This window comes from Cynocephalus volans, chromosome 4, assembly GCF_027409185.1.
Source record: "Cynocephalus volans isolate mCynVol1 chromosome 4, mCynVol1.pri, whole genome shotgun sequence".
In the NCBI taxonomy this organism is placed as follows: Eukaryota; Metazoa; Chordata; class Mammalia; order Dermoptera; family Cynocephalidae; genus Cynocephalus; species Cynocephalus volans.
In genome coordinates, this window is record NC_084463.1 from 150460790 (window position 1) to 150485351 (window position 24562).

The window sequence follows — 24562 nt, forward strand, 5'->3', positions numbered from 1 at the left end:
CTGATTCTACAACATTTAATCATACTTTATTTTCCCTCCTTTGAATGTGCTACTCAGTTCTCATTATTGATCTAAATCCACCCATTCCTTGACTGTTTTGTTAAAATATGAATTTATTTTGATCTCTTTTGACATTTTGATACCTTCTAATTTGTGTATCCAAAGGAACTAAGATGTTCTGTTGGGAACTTCACAAGTACCATACATTTTTTTTTCATAATTCTTTGAATTTTGTACAATATTTGGATTGAAATAAAACTTTATTTTTTCCTTTTTATATAACACTCTGCTTTCATGTTATAATATCTAAGACTTACCAATGAATTAACAAGAGAACTCAACAAAATTATCTGCTGCCCTCTCCCAAACACACAAATAATTAATACATCATTAGAATTACCTAAGAGATCTAAATATAAAACTATGTAAACAGCCAATACACCATGTGAAATGTATGTAAGTTCTCGGCATAGTATTATGTGTCTACTACTACTTTAGTGAAATTAAAGTGAGAAGGAAATTATAAGACATAATCCACAGATATATTGTGTGTACTGAGTATTTAGAGAAAATAAGAGCATAGGTTTTTAGCATAAATAAGCAAAAATAGAGCATATGATCTAATTAATTCCATATGTGTATATCTCTGTGTGAACTTTCTCATCTTCAATTCAATGAATCTTTAATTCAATGGATATTTTTGGAGTATGATGTGATGCACTAATTTACATCTAGTTCATAATGAACTAATCATGTGTATAACACGTTTGAATATTCCCATTTTACAGAAAAGAAATTGTCAGCTGTTTCATCGTTAGAACATTTGAACACTTGACTGAGTAGCACATACATAATTAGAAAACATTTCTTTAGTTCCTGCAATTGGATTTATTATCTGTATTGTACCTTCATCCCAATATATTTGATTTTTAGAGAACTTGTATGTTTTTAAAAATTGTCTTATTTTAAAAAGCATAAAAATTTGACGTTTTATCAAAGTGAAAAGAGAGGCATCTATTGAACAATGGTTGAGAGAACCTGCGTCTCTGTGGTTAGTTCCAGTCTCAAGAGACCAAAGGCACACTAATGATCCAACCTTTGGACATCTGAGATTCACAGCTGCATAATGGACTACAGCTGGTGTCCCTGAAAGAAAAGGTACTACATATAAAAAGCTCTACTCTCAACAATGAGTCCTTTAAGAATCATGAAAACCTGTTCTTCTTCACTAGACTCTCTGCCTACTCTGGACGTTGCTTAGGTGTAAGTATATTTAGGGAGTGGCAATGCAGGTTTTTTTTCAAACTTCTAGTATCCCCCATTATCTCCTCACACCAAAAGAATCTGTTAGCAGCCGTAAGATTTTAGCATTGTTCACAAACAGGTTATTTCCCAAACTGTGCTTTATTTATCTTTCAAATACTTTCTCATATTATGGAAAAAGGCAATATTTACATAATTTGTGTATCCACTATTTCCTCACATGTGTGTTTATTGTATTTAATACTTGATTTATATAGTGATTTAAAGCTACTTGCGTAATTATGAAAAATTCTTTAAAATGTAATATCTGGGAATTGTAACACATTTCATCTGTATGACAATGAAAATTATTTCTTCCCAATCTTATGTAATAATAGTCTTTGAAAATCATTTAGACCTAATTTTCTTTTATGATTCCAATATGACATTTTAAATATTATTTTATATTTTCCTTGAGTTTGTCTGCAACAATATGAGGGCATGTGCATCCACACATAATTCCCATAGCTCAGGACTGTTTTATTTCTTTCCACTACAACTCCAATGTGTCTGTATAAAATAGTCTTCCAAATTATTTATATTGTTTTTAAATTAGACTAAGTTATAGTTCTGGGTCTTTCAATACGTTAGACTTGTTTTTGATTGAGTTTCTACAGTTTTCAGTTGTGATTGTTGCTTGCTAAGTTTTATGTTTTTTGGATATTCGATATTTGGTTACCTTTGTCTTGTAAACAATGTTTAATCATAAGCCATTTGGTGTGTACCTTTTAAAGTGTAAGTTCATGCATATATTTAATTTATGTTATGATGAATTCATATATGTAACGTATATTTTATATAGCATTTAATCAGTTATACATTTATTTCTAAATAATATTCTATAATAACATGAACAATAAATAAGCAGTACACAAAATATAATATTTACATGCAATATTTGTAATAAATGTATCCATAAGTATGCCGACATAATCATATTTTGTAAGCCAAGTTCCACGAGAGCATATAGTGAGCTCTATCAGTTTTGGGTAACAACTATGCCCCACAGTAGGGAGAGACCTTTATTTTGAAAATCATTAACTGTTCTGATAAGCAATTGGCTGGGTTCCCCTTTCAATTATAATGAAAATTGCTTTTAGCTTTATGATTTCTCTCTCCAACACGCTTATCGTCAATTGTGTTTTTAATCACTGATGTAAAATATAGATAAGATCTTATTTATAAGCTCAGTTTTTGAGAGTTCAGCCTATATTCATAGAACGAAGATTTTGACATAGATTAAGCAATATCCTGAAGGCTGCATCCCAGGCTTATCCAAATCTTGATCCCAGTAGACCTCAAGTTCCATAAGTGCACAGCTCTCATATCTTTCTTGAAATCTCTAATGTCTAACACTATATATTGCATAAAGGGCATATTCTTTGAATAAAAAGCAATATATAATATTAATGAGAAATACAAATTTTCCATAGAAAATGTTATGTACACATAAAATAAAAACTAGGAGGAGTGCAGGGCAATCATATGAAGAGGAAAAATGTTTACGTTTATATGAAACAGCTTTTGTATAAAATAGTAAAAATGATGTAAGATTGAAGTGAGGGTTTATGGCAATGTAAACCCTTAAAGGTTTTCGGCAAATATCCTCAAGGGTGAGAAAAGTGTAAAGAGAATATTTTCCTGTCTTTGGGTTTGAGTGGGATAGACTGTCACATGCTTGACTGCCTCTAGAAGGTGGGAAGAATCAGCCATTGCAATTTTCAGATAATTGGAGATAAGAAACAATTTTCATAAATTTTACTTTTTATTAAATAGCCTATTAGGTCACCTCAGAATTTGTATCTCTTTAAGTTTAAGATCATTACATCTCACAATCAAACACCAAAAGGTGATTCAATTTGTATAATTCCCAATGTAATATAACTAAATACAATTTTTGATTTTTTCCAAACACATTCATTCATGTCTTCTACATCTCAGAAAAGAGCAACTCCAATCAAGAAACACACACACACATACATGCATAGATACATACACATCCCCCTAAGAATAATCTTTTATTTCATGTTCAGTTCAACTTTCCATCTTTGTGGTTCTTACCTCAAAATATATATAGAATGAAATCACTTGTGATCATTTTCCCTTAATGTATGGCATAGTTATCTCTCTCACGGATTGAAACAGCCTCCTAAAAGGCCTCCATGCTTCCACCCTTGCCTTACTAGAGTGTATTCTCAAAGCAAGTGCTAGAATAAGCCTGTAAAAATATGTCAGATACATTGATCATCTATGCAAACCAGTCCCATCTCACTGAAAGAGTGTCCAAACCCCTTACAGGTGCTACAAGGGCGGCATCCCTTATTCCCCATCAGACGCTCTCCCTCTTGTTCCTTTTAGTTAAGTTAATGTTTTATGCTCTCTTACTAAGCCTGAGTCCACCTCATATCTTTAATCTTGCTCTGCCTTCTCCCTGGAACATTCTTTCTTTAGATAGTCACATTCCTAATTAAATCACTTCCATCAGTTTTCTGTTCAGATTTCACCTCATATAGAGTCCTTCTTTGAACACCCTAAACATGGCACATTGAATGAAGGCCCAAATAATGTCCTAGTCCTGATCCCTAGTAACCTTGAATGTTACCTTATATGGCTAAAGGGACTTGTCGGGTGTGAGTCATTCAAGGATTTTGAAATAGGGAGATTATCCGGGATTATCTGGGTAGATGCTAAATATAATCACAAGTGCTGTTTTAACAGGAAAGCAAAGGGAGAAGGAGGCAGTGTGATGACTGATTAAATGCTATACTGCTGTCTTTGAAAATAGAGTTAGCAAGGGATGCAGCCTAAGGAGCTTGAAAAGACAATGAAGTGTGAAAAGGAAGTGAAGAAATGTGGCCCCAGTGACACCTTCATTTTGACACAGTGGAACTGATTTCAGACCTCTGACCACCAAACTGTGAGAGAATAAATTTTTGTTGTTCAAGGCCATGGGTTTTGTGTTCATTTCCTATAGCAGCCATAGGAACTGAAGGCACTCTATAATAGAGTACCTACCATCTCTTTCTATTCACCTCCCCTTCTTTCCTTTTCTTTGCAGCACTTATCACCATTGTTTAAGTATACCAATATGTGTTTACTTATTTCCTACAGAATGTGAGCTCCTTGGAAGCATGTTATTAGCCTTGTTCAGTACTTCATCTCTAGCAAAAATACGATTTCTTGGCAACAAGTAGTAAGTAATGCATATCTATTGAATGTTTAAAACTATGTGTGGATGGATGAATTAGTTGATATTTAACCATAAATGTTGTTGAATTAGTATCATATCATGTCAAAAACATGTGAAACAGAGGCACCCTATGTTTTTGAAAACAAGACGTATCTAGCAGATATAGTTTTGTTGCCTCTCACTATACCTTGCCTCTTTACAATGGGTTTTCATGTCTATTATTTCAATGCTGATAGAAAACACAAATGCAAAAGTGAAATTATACAAAGATGCAAGAAAATAGTTGTCAAGTTAAATGCACTGTTGTTTTGATCAGCCTTAATACTAAACAACAAGTGAAAAGATTGATCACCTTTTTTTTTCTGACACAAGTCTATTGTAGGTCACAATCATTGGTCTTGCAAGTGGGGGATCTGGGCAGAAGCTGAGGCAAAAATAAGTTTGAGTTTTAATATTTGGAAAGAAAGAGGTCCTCATATTATGGAAGTCAGTGCCGTGAACTCAACTGGGTGTGAAAAAAATTGAAGCAGGTTTGCCACAGGAAAACGGAAGATTTGTTATCATTTAATACCAGTCAGTTTGTATCCTATGTAAGAAGAAGGCTTGTATATGTCATAGAAAGAGTCAGAGACTAAGTACCAGCCATATCTACATTTGCATGTCAATTCTACCCATTAACAGTTTTGTGATCTAAGAGAGTTTCCTTTTCCCCCCTTTTCTATGATGTCAAAATTAAGCCAGGGGATAAAATAATCTCAAATTCCAAAAATTTGTGTTACTTTATATAGATTGACTAGCCATAAATATAAGCTACTGCTGAGGTTAATTTCTTTTCCTTATCTAACTACAGGGTAACCATAAATGTCACATGATAATATGGATTCTGAATCATGATGGAAATATATATTTTTTTCATCTAAGTGATATCTTGTTCTACAGCTAAGGACCTATGCGAGCCTAAATGCATGGCAGGTTGGAATCATACTATAGCAAAGGAATTCTATCTAGTAGGGTTAACTGAAAATCCTAAGTTGCAGATCCCACTCTTTTTGCTCTTCACACTTATTTATTTCATCACTCTGGTAGGTAATTGGGGGATGATTTCCTTGATCTGGTTAAATGCCCAACTTCACACTCCAATGTACTTCTTCCTTAGCAACCTGTCCTTTTGTGACATCTGCTACTCTACTGTCTTTGCTCCTAAGATGCTGATCAATTTCCTATCAAAACATAAGTCCAGTACATTCTCTGGTTGTGTTCTGCAGAGTTTCTTTTTTGCAGTGTATGTAACTACAGAGGGCATCCTCCTGTCTATGATGGCTTATGACCGCTATGTGGCAATAGCTAATCCTTTGTTGTATACAGTCATTATGACGCAAAGTGTGTGTATTCTGATGGTGCTTGCATCTTACACAGGTGGACTTATTAATTCCCTGACACACACAATAGGTTTACTCAAACTGGACTTCTGTGGTCCTAACATTGTGAATCATTATTTCTGTGACATCCCTCCTCTGCTAAGGCTTTCTTGCTCTGATGCCCAAGCCAATGAGGTGTTACTTTTGATCTTTTCTGGAGTCATTGCAATGTTCACTTTCATTATCATCATGGTCTCTTATGTCCGCATCATCATTGCCATCCAGAAAATACGCTCAGTAGAAGGAAGGCACAAAGCCTTCTCCACTTGTGCCTCCCACCTGACTGCTGTGACCTTATTCTATGGGTCTGTGACCTTTAGTTACATCCAGCCAAGCTCTCAGTATTCCCTGGAACAGGAGAAGATCTCTGCTGTGTTTTAAACACTGGTGATTCCCATGCTAAACCCATTGATTTATAGCTTCAGGAATAAGGATGTGAAAGATGCAGCAAAAAGATCAATTTGGTGCAAGAGAACCCCCACTTGATTTGATCCTGTCAATGGCTTTGCAAACCTGACATTAACTCACAAATGGATAGACTTCCTTTAAAATTGTCGAAAATACCACTGCAAACAAAACTATAATCAAGATGCTCTAGTACAATTTGGGCCATGAGTATTGAGTTTGACCTGAAGACTGAAAATCACTCTGGTATTTTGCTGTTCATGGTTTGGGTGGCTTAATAGTTTCATTCTTTCAAAAGTTAATAAATATTTTTTCTGACATATTCTCATGCTAAAATCTGAAGAAGCTCACTGTGGTTTTAAAAGAATCCAACGTGGATTCAAATAAAAGAAGACTCAAACAGTGGGCATTTATCAAATGAATTGGTATCTCAGAGAAAAATAACAGAATGGCAAGAGTAAGAGATAGAAGCGCAACCGGGAGGCTACACAATAATTCAGCTAAGAATTGACAGCGTGTTGGACAAGAGGTGTCATAGTGAAGCTTGTGAGAAACACAAACACATGATACATTTTGATGCTAGAACTCTCAGGATGGTGCGGGAAAGAGAAGAGTCAAAAATGACTCCAAGATTTTTTAACAAACAAGCAGAATGGAGATAAGGACAACATCCAAATTCTACAAAATGTGTATTCGTTTCAAACATGCCTATGATATTTTACAAAGTAGACCATATGATAAGACCAAATAAATAAATAAATAAATAAATAAATAAATAAATAAATAAATAACTCAATACACTTCAAAAGATGGTATGTACTAGTTCTGTGACTCTGGACAAAACACTTGTTTACAAACCCCAAATTTTCACTTGAAAATAGGGAATAATTATTCACTTTGGAGTTTCATGAATAGGTAGAGAGAGACATTAAATAGATGATTGATTGATTCAGACATATAGATAAACATTGTTTGATGTGATTTCGGTGACTGTTAAGAGATGAAATTCTGCAAGGTAGGAGAGATAAAAAAATGCATAATTACATTAAGTTTAAGGAACTCATAACACAAGAGTCAAAATTACAAAATACAATTAGATATTATAACACACTGAATAGGGCTTGTAGACTACTTCCAGAAGGCATTAGCTAATATTAGATCTCAAACTTTGGGAAAGCATAAACATGCATTGTATATTAGAGAATAATATTATATAATTATTTTATAAAAATAAATGTATGCATATATATTTGTGCATGTACATATAGATGTGTATGTTTATATATTAAGATAGAGATTGAGACAGAAATTGGAAGAGTGAGAAAGCAACTGCAGCTATTGCAATTAGTGTTCATAGGTAAGGGGTACATGAGGGATTGCTTATCCTTCCAAATTTGTGTTATTCTTGAATCTCTTCTGTAGCTTTAAAATGTTTCACAATAAAAAAGTTAGGGAAACATGGGAAAAATATTTATACAAAATGACAGAATCACTTTTACTTCTAAATGCATGGAATCTGTTGTGATTTAAACAGCATTTCTGCAAACACAGTAGGAAAAGCAGGATAAGACATAGAAATCATCTCTTGAAAGGGGGTGAATAGCTATTAAGGAAGAAAGAATTGGAGTGGCTGAGAAATCAGAGAAGTATAACCTTGGAAAAAATGAGATGACTTTTATTGCAGTGATTCAGAGCACACTTAAAAATCCTGTCTTGTCCTGCATGGAGGCTCTGTAGGAGTGCAGAGGTCCCCGCAGAGATTTGGCAGATATTTTGTGGGTTTAAACCCAACCTGTGCAATTTCTTTCAGGATATTAGTCAAATTCTGGACCTAACAGGCCTGGAGACTAAAGAAATAGGGAGATGGACATATAAACAGGTAAATAATAGATAATAGATAGATGATAGGTAAATAGATAGACGATAGATAATAGATTAGATAGACAGATGCATAGGTAGGTTAGATATATAGTAGATAGACTTAGTGGACAACTTCTGCAAAGCAAAGAGGAGCTTTTGGTTGTATCCCAAGCAAAACAAGTAATGAAGATTGTGACCCACCAAAAGAAACAGCTACTGAGTCTGGGCATGTGCCTTCTGACTGATCTGGGGAAAGATAAAACAGTGGAACTTTAAGTGATTAGGAGGGCTGGAGTGATGAATTTGATTATATAAGCGTTTAAACATACAGCTGGTCTTCACAGAGGAATTTGGGGTGGGATGAGTGTGAGAAGCTGGTTCTGGGCCACAAAGGCTGATTATCTTCTGTATGCTTGCTGCACTTAGAAGAAAAAGTATTTCTAGAGGGAAGAGCCAGCAACAAATGTAATGTAGGTGTTCCCTCCAAAGTATTTGCCAGATTTTAATCCTGCTTCAGCCAGGCACAGAAAGTTAAAATTTCTTCCAAAAGCAAAAAGACAAATCTGGAGGCTCAGACTAAGCTGACAGGCAGGATGAAATCTTTCTTAGCGTCTAGGTGCTGGGTTGGTAATATCCCACCAAAGGCAGAGGCTTGCATCAAACATAAGCCCAACAGCCCCCTAAAGATATTTGCTGCCTATGGAGATGTAGAGGGAAGAAGTTGAGTTCACACCTCCAAAAAGTTAAAACCTTGATATCCTGCAGTGTTTAAGGGCTGGAGAAAGTGAGGGAAACATAGAGAGAGAGAAGCCTCTTAATCAAAACACTGGGAAATCCACACAACAGAAATAAGGAGGAAAAAATAATGATGTGTAACTCCAAACCAGTCCACTGGCAGCTCCAATAGTAATTGAATTAACATAATTAGCACCTCAGCCTTTCTGCCTATAAGAGAAACAAAACCCTCCCCTGTGGAAACTAAATTCATCTTCAGTTTCTATGATCCTTTTGTTCACAGGCAAAGAGGCAGAAAGTATAATCTAGTGTAAAAACACACAAAATGCAAACCGGCTCACCGAAGATCTGCATGTTAAAGATAGAAAAAGACCTTAAAAAATGTTATGATTGACGTGTTACAGAAAAATTAAAAAGAAAATTAAGATGACTTATTTTAAGAAATATTTAAATGAATAAAAACAAAAGCGAATGGCATTCTACAACTTAAAAAGAAATCCCACAAACTCGGAAAATAAGAACTTATTGGAAGAATTTCAGAGCATATCAGAGAAAACTGACGACAGAACTGATAACACACATGAATACAAATTATCTAAATTGAAGCACAGAGATAGAAAAAAAATTACAAAGATAGATCAGAACACAGGAGACATGAGCAACCCAATCAAATCGTGTGAAGTAGATGTAGCTGAAGTCCCAGAAAAAGGAGAGAACAGACAGAAAAATATATGATAAGATAAAGCTATTTTAAGATAAATATTCAAAATAAACTGTTGAAAGACTAACTGTTCTAAAACCGATGACTTTAAACAAACATGCTCAAGAAGGTCAGAAGATCCCAAGTCAAAACATACAGAAAAACCTGTGCATAGAAACTCTGTGGTCAAAGAAACAATGGTAAGAATTATGCAAACTATTAACAGAAACTATAAAAAGCAAGGGAAATGAAATGACATATTTAAAATATGAAAGAGGGAAAAAGTAAATACCTTAAAGTCTCTTCTTACTTAAAAAGAATCTTCAAAAAATATACAGGAGAAATAAAGATATCACTAACAAACAAAAGCTGAGAGAATCTGTTAGACCATAAAATAGGAAATCCTGAAGGAAATTTTAAGTGGAAGGAAATTACCCCAAATGGAAACAGAGCATGATGAAGAACACCCTAAAGGGTCGATATATTAGAGAATATTGACTGATTAAAGGAACACCAAAAATGATTTCCTAAGGAGAATGTAACAAGTGGCAAAATAAAATATAAAACAAAACATAAATGCTAGAAAGGAATAAGCAAATTAAACTATTGGAAGTTTCTTCCAGTGTTAAACATGGTAAAATTATTAATTTAAAACAGACTCTACTAAATTAAAGATGTATACTACAATACCTACAGCAGCCAATAAAATAATGAATCAAAATGTGTAGATAAAAGCCTAGTAAAAATCATAAAATTTAATAATTAAATATTTATTAATTCAATAGTACACAAACAGAAATTTCAGAAGGGAAAATATAAATCAAACAGTGAGATGGAATATGTTCATTAAGCCAATTATTACATACTAAAACAAACTGAAATCAAGGTTTGTCAACCTTAGCATTATTGTAATTTTGGGCTGGGTGATTTTATTTTATTTATTTATTTTTTTGTTATGGGGCCTGTCCAGTTCATTATAGATTGCTCAGCACTAAATGCCAGTAGCAACTCACCCTTCACCAGTGATAACAACCAAAAATGTCTTTAGACATTGCCAAATGTTGCCTGGAAGCAAAATTGTTCAGATTGAGAATCACTGATATAGATGAAGAAAGCAAACAAACAAGAACAAAAAGCAAGATCCAATTTAATGCTGTTTATAAGAGATACAGAGACATAGGCAGATTGAAAGTAAAAATATTAAAAAAATAATAAAGAAGTTACACCTTGTAAATCCAAACTTAAAGGAAGCTGGTGTCACTATATTAATATCAAAAAAGATAATCATTAAGGGAAAAGGTGTCATTATTTATAAAAAGGTACATTTATTTTTTGTAAAATAATGACCAAAATAGAAAGGAAGAATAGTCCTAAATTTGTATCTACCTAATAAAATACCTTCAAAGTACTTATAGGAAAGATGATGGAAAAGAGATAATAAAATTCACAAATATCAATAAAGGTTTTAATAAAAAACACTCTAAGTAATTGGTAAAACAAGCCAATAAAAATAAAACTGCAGTACAATAAGTTTAATTTACCTAATATAAATACATAGAACACTATGCCCTAATACAGAATATGCTCTTATATACTCTTAAATGCACATAAAACATTTAAAAATTCATTCTATGTTGTGTCATAAAACAAATTTTAATAATTGAAAACATTCAGAGTATATTCTCTTTTCCCAGTGGAATTTAACTTTTGAAAAATAATAGAAAGCCAACTAATAAATACCTGAAATTTTGGAAATTAATGAACAAACTCTTAAATAAACTACGCTTAAAAAATTAAATCAACATCTAAAATATTTTCAAGTTAAACCAAGTTTAAAAAAAAAGTGTAATGAAGTAAATAAAAATAAAACAGAAAAGATATAATATCAATCAGATGAGAAAATCAACATAGACAATATTTGAGAGTAACAAAAATGCTGAAATCATAGAAAAATTTGATGAGAAAAAATGAGAGAAACATAAATTACTAATACTATGAATGGAAAGAAAATTATCATTAGAGATTCTATAATGTTGTAAAAGAATTGTAAGATAAAACTTTAGATGAAATTAAAAATTCCTTGAAAACATCTTCCTTGAGAAACTAGACTTACTAAAACAGGTGAAAAACTAGGCAATGTAAATAATTCTAAGTATGTGAAGGAAGGAATTATACTATCTGACTTCAAATTATACTACAAAGTTATAGTAAGTAAAACAGCATGGTACTGGCATAAAAACAGACACATGGACCAATGGAACAGAATAGAGAACCCAGAAATCAATCCACATACTTGTAGCCAACTGATATTAGGCTAAGGTACCAAGAACATACATCAGAGAAAGGACAGCCTCTTCAATAAGTGGTGCTATGAAAACTGGACCTCGTATGTAGAAGAATGAAAACAGACTTGTACTTCTCATAATATACCAAAGTCAACTCAAAATGAATTTAAAACTTAAGCCAAAGACCTGAAACTATAAAAACATAAGGGAAACACTTCAGGATGTAGCACTGGTCAACAACTTTATGAATAAAACCTCAAAAGCACCAAAGCAACAAAAGAAAAAATAAACAAATGAGATTATATCAAAGTAAAAATCTTCTGCACAGCTAAGGAAGCAGGCAACAGAGTGAAAAGACAACCTACAGAATGGGAGAAAATATTTGCAAACTATGTATGCATCAAGGTATTGATATTCAGAATTTACAAGGAATTCAAACAGTAGTAAAAAAAAAGAAAAGAATCCAATTTAAAAATGGTCAAAAGAGCTGAACAGACATTTCTCAAAGGAATACACACAAATGGCCAAAAGGTCCATGAAAAACAGCTCAACATCACTAATCATCAGGGAAATGCCAATCAAAATCACTTTGAGATATCATCTCTGCCCAGTTAGACTGACCTATCAAAAAGACCGAGAATGGGCCGGCCCTGTGGCTCACTCAGGAGAGTGCGGTGCTGGGAGCGCCGAGGCCGTGGGTTCGGATTCTACATAGGGATGGCTGGTGCACTCACTGGCTGAGTGTGGTGCGGGCAACACTGAGCCAAGGGTTGCAATCCCCTTACCAGTCAAAAAAAAATTTTTTTTTAAAGAGAGAGAATAACAAACGCTGACGAGGATTCAGAGAAATGGGAACTCATCTACACTTTTGGTGGGACAGTAAATTAGTGCAGCCATTATGGAAAATAGTGTGCAGGTTTCTCAAACAAGTATAGATAGAACTATCATAAGATCTAGCAGTCCCACTACTGGCTGTGTACACAAAGGAATAGATATCATCAAGTCAAAGAGATACCTGCACTCCCATGTTTACAGTGGGTTTATTAACAATAACCTAAATATAGAATCAGTCTAAATGTCCATTGATGGACTATTGGATAAGGAAAATATGGTATATGTACACAAAAGAATACTACTCAGACAAAAAAGAATGAAATTTTGCTATTTGCAGGAATACAGTTGAGCTCGGGGAAAATTATGTTAAGTGAAATAATCTAGGCATAGAAAGAGAAACACCACATGTTCTCACTCATAAGAGGGAGCTGAAATGTAAAAGAGAGAAAGAAGGAAAGAAAGAATGAAAGAACAATCAATAATGTGTTGAACTTTCAAAAGAAGAGAACACAAGTGGTTGCTACAGGTGGGAACAGGGGAGGTGGAGTGGGGTTGTGAGAAATTAGTTAAGGGTCATAAAGAAAGAAAGGTTATGATTTGTAGTGATGAATATATTAATTAACCTGATTTGATCACCACATATTGTACATAGATACTGATATTGAACTCTGCACTCCGCAGATACGTATAATCAATTATGTTTCAGTAAAGAAAAAAAAGAAATTGAATTCATAATGATAAATTATACTCAAAAGAAAATGCCAGGTTGAGATGTTTTTCTGGTGTTGTATCCCAGTTTTTAGGCAATAAGGAATATTATTATAAGATTATTTAAAGAAAAAAGAAAGAAAAAAGGAACAACTAACCTAATAGTTCCAGTAAAACACTGATATAAAAATCTGGCATATACATTACAAGGACATATAACCGCAGCCTAATATATTTTATGCTATGGAAGCCAAAATTCTAGAGAAGATGTCTGTAAACATAGTTAGGATGTGTTTTAGGGAAACAAGGTAGTTTTATATATCTAAAGGCAATTGATCCAACAAAGAAAGAAAAAAAACTTACAATTATGAGATGCTTACAATATGTATAAATTTTAATATCCATTCATGATTAAAAACTTATCAAAATATGGGTAGAAATTAAATTCCTTAACCTTATAAGAAAGTGTATGTGTAATTGTGCATGTATCTGTGCATATATAGCTAGAGCTAACATCATGGCTAATGATAAAGATGGTGTATCCCACATTATATTACTCATAGTTTTGAGAGCAAGACAAGGATATTCATAATAAATATTTCTATTAAAATTATGCAGAAAAACAGAGCTAACACATTAAGTCTAGAAAATGAAAAAATATAATTTTTTTAATAAATTACTAAAGTTCTCTTTTTTCTTGGATAATATAATTTTGTATATGAAAACTCCAAAAGAATGAGAAGTAATACCTTGATTTAGCAGTTTATTAGATTTAAGATCAATGAAAAATATTAGATATATTTGGGTAGAATAGTCAAAAGAAATTGGACAATAAAAGTGAAAAATGCATATAATAGTATCAAAGCAGATGAAAAACTAACAATAAACCTGTTTAAAAGCATATAAAAACTTTATGTTGAAAATACAACATATTTCTAGTATAAATTACAGAAGGCCTGGGTAAATAAGAAGATGTATTATATGCATGTGTTAGTAGATTTAATATTCTTAAATGTTAATTTTACACAAATTCATCTGTAAATTCAATGACAGTCCAGTAAATTTCCCTCCAGTTCAGTGTCTGTATGTCTTTGCGTGTGTGTGTGTGTGTGTGTGTGTGTGTGTGTGTGTGTGAGAGAGAGGAGAGAGAGAGAGAGAGAGAGAGAGAGAGAGAGAGAGAGAGAGAGATGACAGGTGATTGTTTATTTTGTTTGTATGGTCACTGACCTAAAAAAATCACGACACTTTCAAAAACAAAAACAAAGTTTGATGACCGTCATTATTAAATTTCATGAAAAAATAAAGCTACAGAAATTAAGACAATGTGATATTAGCTCCAGGATAGACATATCAACAAATGCAAAACAAGAACTGTAGCAGGAGAACAACACATATAAAATAACTTTGTGTTGTTGTTGTTTACAACAGAGTCATTGATATGCAGAAGAGAACTTTTTTTTTTTTTTTTTACAATAACTACTGCTAGAGAAATTAAATGTATGTATGGAGAGAAAAAAAATACCTTAACATGTCACTCACACCATACTTGAAGACTGATTTGATAGGTCATATACCTAAATGTGTGAAAGAAAAAAGAATACAATCTCTAAAAGTGAATGTAATTCTTTATCTTCATAACACTGAAATGGGGAAAATTTTCTTAATGAGGACAAATAAATGCTAAAAATAAAATGATTAAAAGAAAAACTGAACTTTGTTTCAACTGAGAACTATGCTCCGTGGAAATACACCATTAAGAGGCTAAAAGAGAAAGCCACGGAACATGGAAAGGTACTTATAGCTTCTGTATCTGATAAAGAACCCATATCCATAATATATTAAGAGATGCTACAAATTGATGGCATAAAAATGAATATGAAAACTAAAAATATTTAAAAAAATAGAAAAGGGGCTTTGCAATGAAATAAATTCAAAATAGCTAATAAGAATACAAAAAATGTTCAGTGTCATTAATCACACATTTCTATTAGGTTTGTAAAAATGGAAAAAACACTCTGAAGAATTGTTTGACAGTAAGTTGGACATATGCTAGCTTATGTCCCATGACTTTCACTTAGATATAAGTATGTCTTATATCTATGTCTTATATCCATCAAAATACACGAACAAAAATTCTCTTACCAGTTTTATGAGTAATATTTATAAACTAGAAACAAAAAAGTTCATTGTTAACAAAATTAATATTTTAATTAAAAAATTAATACATTTTTATATTTAAAAATGAAAGGTGTACAGCATTTTAAAAAAATTCTGCTATATACAATAAACCTCCTTAATGTAATGCTCAGTAATAGAAAGCAGACATAAAAAGTTCATAAGCAAGAGTTCATGCTTATAACTTTTAACAGGTGAAATTAAATTATGGTATTATGACCAGGAAAAAGCATTTTTGAGTGCTGGAAATGTCTGTATCATTATTTGGATAGAGGTTATACTGATATATATAAACATAACATCTAAAAAATCTGTACACTTAAAATTAGGGTACATTTCAAAGTATGTGTGTGTGTGCATATGTGTATATATATTTCTTAAACATAGTACGCAGTGGAAAAGATCAAATCATGTAAATTCAATCAAGAAATGACAGAAAGCAAAGGGAAAGGTGCATATGAAAGTTTGAATAATAATACATGGTGATTAAATTTTTACTGTACAAAAACATTTTTTTGAGACATTTATAATAAATAGAATATGAGCACCTGTCAATAATAATGCAACATACAAATGGAGTTCAATCTTCTAAGCCTCTAGTTCGTTTAGGAAAGTGCAAAAAGAAACAAAGTCCATTTTAGTTAATATTTCAAAAATACATAATTTAAATTGTAAGCAGAAAATAATAAATTGAACTTCATTGATATTTAAAATATTATTTATATAGTGAAAAGGCAAGCCACAGAGTCAGTGAAAATATTTTTTCTAAATATATATGAAATCATATCCACACCAAACTAGATAAATAAAGCCAAGACAGTCAAGCCAGTAGAAAAATGGATAAAACATTTGAATAGCCACATAACACAACAGCTATCAAAATGTCTTCCACCAAAAAATAAAAATAAAAAGTTGCTTGGCTTCATTAGATTTGTGGGAAAAAATTAAAACCACAAGAAATGTTATACTCTCACCAGAAAGGATGCAATAAAAAGGTAAACCATAGCAAGTGTCAGTGAATGTGTGGAGCAACTAGAAATTGCATAAAGCAGTGCTGAAAATGTTACTTGGAACAGCATCTTCATAAAAATGACTGACAGTGTCCAACATAGCTGAGCATACAGAATGCAGAGTGTCTATCATGTATTTTATATAAGGCATAGTTTTCAACAAAAGCTTACAAGACCTGCAAAGAAACAGGAAAATGTGATCATTACATAGGGGGAAAAAATAAGTCAGTAGGAACCATCTCTAAATGACCCAGATGGTGGATTGAGCAAAATAAGTCTTCAAAGTTGCTATTATAAATAATGTGTTCAAATAACTAAAAGAAATAAATATAAAGAATTAAGGGCCAGCTCTTTGGCTCACTGAGGAGAGTGCAGTGCTGGTAGCACCGAGGCCGCGGGTTCGGATCCTATATAGGGATGGCCCATGAGTTCACTGGCTGAGAGTGGTGCAGACAAAACCATGCTGAGGGTTGTGATCCCCTTACGGGTCAAAAAAAAAAGAGGCTCTTGTATTGGAAGAATCAACATAGTGAAGATGTCCATACTACCCAAAGTGGTATACAAATTCAATGCAATCCCCATCAAAATTCTAATGACATTTTTCTCAGAAATGGAAAGAATTATCCAGATATTTATATGGAATAACAAAAGACCATGCATAGCCAAAGCACTGCTGAGCAAAAAAAAATAAAGCTGGAGGCATAATACTACCTGACTTTAAACTATACTACAAAGCTATAATAACCAAACCAGTATGGTACTGGCATAAAAACAGACACACTGATCAATGCAATAGAATAGAGAATCCAGAAATCAACCCACACAATTACAGCCAACTGATCTTTGACAAAGGCACCAAGCCTATACACTGGGGAAGAGACTGCCTCTTTAGCAAATGGTCCTGGGAGAACTGGATATCCATATGCAGGAGAAAGAAACTAGACCCATACTTTCACCATACACTAAACTCAACTCAAAATGGATTAAAGAATTAAATATACACCCTGAAACAAGAAACTCCTTAAAGAAAACATAGGGGAAGCACTTCAGTAAATAGGACGGGACACAGACTTCATGAATACGACCCCAAAAGCATGAGCAACCAAAGGAAAAATAAACAAATGGGATTATATCAAACTAAAGAGCTTCTGCACAGCAAAAGAAACAATTAACAGAGTTAAAAGACAACCAAACAGAGTGGGAGAAAATATTTGCAAAATATGCATCTGACAAAGGATTAATATCCAGAATACACAAGGAATTTAAACAATTTTACAAGAAAAAAACAAGCAACCCAATTAAAAAATGGGCAAAAGAGCTAAGTAGGCATTTCTCTAAGGAAGATATACAAATGGCCAACAGACATATGAAAAAATGCTCAACATCACTCAGCATCCGAGAAATGCAAATCAAAACCACATTGAGATACCATCTAACCCCAGTTAGGATGGCTAAAATCCAAAAGACTATGAACGATAAATGCTGGCGAGGCTGTGGAGAAAAAGGAACTCTCATACATTGTAGGTGGGACTACAAAATGGTGCAGCCTCTATGGAAAATGGTATGCAGGTTCCTCAAACAATTGCAGATAGATCTACCATACGACCCAGCTATCCCACTGTTGGGAATATACCCAGAGGAATGGAAATCATCAAGTCGAAGGTATACCTGTTCCCCAATGTTCATCGCAGCACTCTTTACAATAGCCAAGAGTTGGAACCAGCCCAAATGTACATCATCGGATGAGTGGATACGGAAAATGTGGTATATCTACACAATGGAATACTACTCAGCTATAAAGACAAATGAAATACTGCCATTTGCAACAACATGGATGGACCTTTAGAGAATTATATTAAGTGAAACAATTCAGGCACAGAAACAGAAATACCACATGTTCTCCCTTATCGGTGGGAGCTAAAAATAAATAAATAATTCACACTCACAAGAAAAAAAATGGGGAGGGGGGAGAAGACATAACAACTACACTTCTTTGAAGTTGATATGACAAGCAAACAGAAAGGACATTCCTGTTTGGGAGGGAGAGGAGGGAAGGAGGTTTCGGTAATGGGCCACAATAATCACCCACATTGTATATCGACAAAATAAAATTTAAAAAAATAAAAACAATAAATAAAATAAAATAAAATAAAATTTGGCCTTAAAATAAATAAATAAATAAATAAAAGAATTAAAAGAAAGCATGCCAACAATTATTCATAAAGTAGAAAAATCTCAATAAATAGGATGAATACAAGTATCAAATAAAAATTCTGTAGTTTAAAAGTACAAGAAATAAAATGAAAAATACTCTAGGGAGATCCAAACACAACCAAGAAATGATAGAAAAAAACAAGTTTGTAAATTTGAAGGTAGGTCAGTGGAAGTCCCATTTGAAGAACAAAAATGTAAAGAATGAAGACAAATGAGCAATGCCTCAGAGACAGGTAGGACACCATAAAATATATCAACACATGCTGGAGAGAGAGGAGAGAAGAAAACAGTAAAAAACAAAACAAAACAAAACAAAAAACAGTCTGAAATAGTAATGGATGAAACTTCCCGAATTTGGTGGAACAATTCTCTTCAAAATTTTCCTGGAGATTACTATTACATAGCATGCAATACACAAAAATAAATTTCATGTATAGGTAGGCTTAAATGTGAAAAGAATGTAATAAAAAAATGAAGCAAGAATTAAGCAATGAATGAATGAATAAAAAATAAAAGAAACTAAAGGCATCAAAATAGGAAAGGAAGAAGTATACTCATTCTTGGGGTCCATCTTTCTTTATGTAGAAAACCTAAACAATTCTTACAGAATGAATTTAGAAAAATCAACTATGTGTCTGTATGTTAATAGCAAGCAAACCAAAAATGAAATCAGAAAAATATCCACTAACATTAGTAGAAAAATGCATAAAATATTTAGAAATAAATTTAACAAAATAAGACTTGACTGTAAGAAATTAAAGCTATAAATTATTGCAGTGAGAAATTAGAGAGGATCTATACAAATGAATAGGTGTACCAGGTTAATGGATTGGAAATTACACTACTAGGATTTTATGTTGATATGAAATTTTACTCTAATGTTTATAGTAGATTTCTTCATAGCAGTCGAAAATCACAAACCACCAAAATGTCTTGCAACAGGAGATTGGATAAACAAAGTGTACAAAGTTCATACAATGGAATATTACTCAGCAATAAAAAAAAAGAACAAACTAATAATTCATGCAGCAATGTGAGTGATTCTTTTTTTTTTTTTTTTTTTTTAAATTTTATTTTGTCGATATACATTGTAGCTGATTAATGCTCCCCATCACCAAAACCTCCCTCCCTTCTCCCTCCCCCCCTCCCCCCCAACCATGTCCTTTCTATTTGTTTGTTGTATCAACTTCAAATAATTGTGGTTGTTATATCTTCTTCCCCCCCCCCCCGGTTTGTGTGTGTATGTGTGTATGTGTGTGTGTGAATTTATATATTAATTTTTAGCTCCCACCAATAAGTGAGAACATGTGGTATTTCTCTTTCTGTGCCTGACTTGTTTCACTTAATATAATTCTCTCGAGGTCCATCCATGTTGTTGCAAATGGCAGTATTTCATTCGTTTTTATAGCTGAGTAGTATTCCATTGTGTAGATGTACCACATTTTCCGTATCCACTCTTCTGATGATGGGCATTTGGGCTGGTTCCAACTCTTGGCTATTGTAAAGAGTGCTGCGATGAACATTGGGGAACAGGTATACCTTCGACTTGATGATTTCCATTCCTCTGGGTATATTCCCAACAGTGGGATGGCTGGGTCGTATGGTAGATCTATTTGCAATTGTTTAAGGAACCTCCATACCATTTTCCATAGAGGCTGCACCATTTTGCAGTCCCACCAACAATGTATGAGAGTTCCTTTTTCTCCGCAGCCTCGCCAGCATTTATCGTTCATAGTCTTTTGGATTTTAGCCATCCTAACTGGGGTTAGATGGTATCTCAATGTGGTTTTGATTTGCATTTCCCGGATGCTGAGTGATGTTGAGCATTTTTTCATATGTCTGTTGGCCATTTGTATATCTTCCTTAGAGAAATGCCTGCTTAGCTCTTTTGCCCATTTTTTAATTGGGTTGCTTGTTTTCTTCTTGTAAAGTTGTTTGAGTTCCTTATATATTCTGGATATTAATCCTTTGTCAGATGTATATTTTGCAAATATTTTCTCCCACTCTGTTGGTCGTCTTTTAACTCTTTTAATTGTTTCTTTTGCTGTGCAGAAGCTTTTTAGTTTGATATAATCCCATTTGTTTATTTTTCCTTTGGTTGCCCGTGCTTTTGGGGTCGTATTCATGAAGTCTGTGCCCAGTCCTATTTCCTGAAGTGTTTCCCCTATGTTTTCTTTAAGAAGTTTTATTGTCTCAGGGTGTATATTTAAATCCTTAATCCATTTTGAGTTGATTTTAGTATATGGTGAGAGGTATGGATCTAGTTTCATTCTTCTGCATAACGATATCCAGTTATCCCAGCACCACTTGCTGAAGAGGCAGTCCCTTCCCCAGTGAATAGGCTTGGTGCCTTTGTCAAAGATCAGATGGCAGTAAGTGTGAGGGTTGATTTCTGGATTCTCTATTCTATTCCATTGGTCAGTGTGTCTGTTTTTATGCCAGTACCATACTGTTTTGGTTATTATAGCTTTGTAGTATAGCTTAAAGTCAGGTAGTGTTATGCCTCCAGCTTTATTTTTTTTGCTGAGCATTGCTTTGGCTATTCGTGGTCTTTTATTGTTCCATATAAATGTCTGAATAGTTTTTTCCATTTCTGAGAAAAATGTCTTTGGAATTTTGATGGGGATTGCATTGAATTTGTATATCACTTTGGGTAGTATGGACATTTTCACTATGTTGATTCTTCCAATCCAAGAGCATGGGATATCTTTCCATCTTCTTGTATCCTCTCTAATTTCTCTCAGCAGTGGTTTGTAGTTCTCATTATAGAGATTTTTCACCTCCTTGGTTAACTCAATTCCTAAGTATTTTATTTTTTTGGTGGCTATTGTAAATGGGCAGGCTTTCTTGATTTCTCCTTCTGCATGTTCACTATTGGAGAAAAGAAATGCTACTGATTTTTGTGTGTTGATTTTGTATCCTGCTACTGTGCTGAAATCATTTATCAATTCCAACAGTTTTTTTGTAGAGGTTTTAGGCTGTTCGATATATAGGATCATGTCATCTGCAAACAGGGACAGTTTGACTTCATCTTTTCCAATCTGGATGCCCTTTATTTCCTTCTCTTCTCTGATTGCTCTGGCTAGTACTTCCAACACTATGTTGAATAGGAGTGGTGAGAGTGGGCATCCTTGTCTAGTGCCTGTTCTTAAAGGAAAAGCTTTCAGCTTTTCCCCATTCAGGATGATATTGGCAGTGGGTTTGCCATATATGGCTTTAATTATGTTGAGATACTTTCCCTCTATACCTAACTTATAGAGGGTCTTTGTCATGAATGAGTGCTGAACTTTATCAAATGCTTTTTCAGCATCTATAGAGATGATCATATGGTCCTTGTGTTTGAGTTTATTAATATGGTGTATCACATTTATTGATTTGCGTATGTTGAACCAACCTTGCATCCCTGGGATGAATCCCACTTGATCGTGATGAATAATTTTTCGTATGTGTTGCTGTATTCTGTTTGCTAGTATTTTAGTGAGGATTTTTGCATCTATATTCATCAAGGATATCGGCCTGTAGTTTTCTTTTTTGGTTATATCTTTACCTGGTTTTGGTATCAGGATGATGTTTGCTTCATAGAATGAGTTTGGGAGATTTGTGTCCGTTTCAATCTTTTGGAATAGTTTGTAAAGAATCGGTGTCAATTCCTCTTTGAATGTTTGATAAAATTCTGCTGTGAATCCATCTGGTCCTGGGCTTTTCTTTGTTGGGAGCCTTCTGATAACAGCTTCAATCTCCTTTATTGTTATTGGTCTGTTCAAATTTTCTACGTCTTCACGGTTCAGTTTTGGGAGCTTGTGTGTGTCCAGAAATTTATCCATTTCCTCCAGATTTTCAAATTTGTTGGCGTATAGTTGTTTATAGTAGTCTCGAATGATTCCTTGTATTTCAGATGAATCACTTGTAATATCGCCTTTTTCATTTCTAATTTTTGTTATTTGAGTCTTCTCTCTTCTTTTTTTTGTTAGCCATGCTAATGGTTTGTCAATTTTATTTATCTTTTCAAAAAACCAACTTTTTGATTCGTTGATCTTTTGAATTGTTTTTTGGTTTTCAATTTCATTCAGTTCTGCTCTGATCTTAATGATTTCTTTCCGTCTGCTAACTTTAGGATTGGATTGTTCTTGTTTTTCTAGTTCTTTAAGGTGAAGTGTTAGGTTGTTCACTTGCCATCTTTCCATTCTTCTGAAGTGAGCATTTAATGCAATAAATTTTCCCCTCAATACTGCTTTTGCAGTATCCCACAGGTTTTGGTATGATGTATCATTGTTTTCATTAGTTTCAATAAACTTTTTGATTTCCTGCTTGATTTCTTCTTGGACCCATATGTCATTAAGTAGAATGCTGTTTAATTTCCATGTGTTTGTATATTTTCCAGAGTTTTGTTTGTTATTAATTTCTAGTTTTAATCCATTGTGGTCTGAGAAGATACATGGGATAATTCCAATTTTTTTGAATTTATTGAGACTTGATTTGTGACCTAATATGTGATCTATCTTGGAGAATGATCCATGTGCTGATGAGAAGAATGAATATTCTGAGGTTGTTGGGTGGAATGTTCTGTAGATATCTGCCAATTCCAATTGGTCTAGAGTCTTGTTTAGATCTTGTGTTTCTCTACTGATTCTTTGCCTAGATGATCTGTCTAATATTGACAGTGGAGTGTTCAGGTCCCCTGCTATTATGGTATTAGTGTCTATTTCCTTCTTTAGGTCTAATAGAGTTTGTTTTATAAATCTGGCTGCTCCAACATTGGGTGCGTACATATTTATGATTGTTATGTCTTCTTGATGGATCAGTCCTTTTATCATTAAGTAGTGTCCCTCATTGTCTCTTTTTATGGTTTTTAGTTTAAAGTCTATTTTGTCAGATATAAGAATAGCCACTCCAGCTCGTTTTTCTTTTCTGTTTGCATGGTAAATCTTTTTCCATCCTTTTACTCTTAGTCTGTGTGAATCTTTATGGGTGAGGTGGGTCTCTTGTAGGCAGCATATAGTTGGGTCCTGCTTTTTGATCCAGTCCGCCAATCTGTGTCTTTTAATTGGGGAATTTAAGCCTTTAACATTAAGAGTTGTTATTGAAAGGTGTTGATTTATTCTTAGCATTTTATTGGTTGTTTGGTTGTCTTAGGTGTCTTTTGTTCCTTGCTTTCTGATTTACTGTTTGGTTTCTTTGTTTGTTGGTTCCTTAGGTTGTAGATAGTGTTTTTGTTAGCTTGTTTTCTCTTCATGAATGCCATTTTTATTGTACTAGCGGGTTTAGATTTTTCTTAGGTTTTTATGGCAGTGGTAGTTATTTTTCAGGAACCAAACCCAGTACTCCCTTGAGGATTTCTTGTAAGGGTGGTCATTTGGTAGTGAACTCCCGCAGTTTTTGTTTGTCTGAGAAATATACTATTTGCCCCTCATTTCGGAAGGATAGCCTTGCAGGGTAGAGTATTCTTGGCTGGCAATCTTTGTCTTTTAGTATTTTGAAAATATCATCCCATTCCTTTCTAGCTTTTAGGGTTTGTGATGAAAAGTCTGATGTTAACCTGATTGGGGCTCCCTTATAGGTGATTTGACGCTTCTCTCTTGCAGCTTTTAAGATTCTCTCTTTGTCTCTGAGTTTTGCCAATTTGACTATGACATGTCTTGGAGAAGGCCTTTTTGGGTTGAATACGTTTGGAGATCGTTGAGCTTCCTGGATCTGAAGATCTGTGATTTTTCCTATACCTGGGAAGT

The 24562-nt window shown here is 33.6% G+C and overlaps 1 protein-coding gene across 1 annotated transcript; it reads left to right on the plus strand.

The window, feature by feature from the left end:
• The first annotated feature begins 5457 nt into the window (after nucleotides 1-5457).
• On the plus strand, nucleotides 5458-6291 carry LOC134376983 (olfactory receptor 5J3-like). The gene has a single exon (XM_063095594.1). The coding sequence runs from the start codon at nucleotides 5458-5460 to the stop codon at nucleotides 6289-6291; it is 834 nt and encodes a 277-aa protein (XP_062951664.1).
• The last annotated feature ends 18271 nt before the right edge of the window (nucleotides 6292-24562 follow it).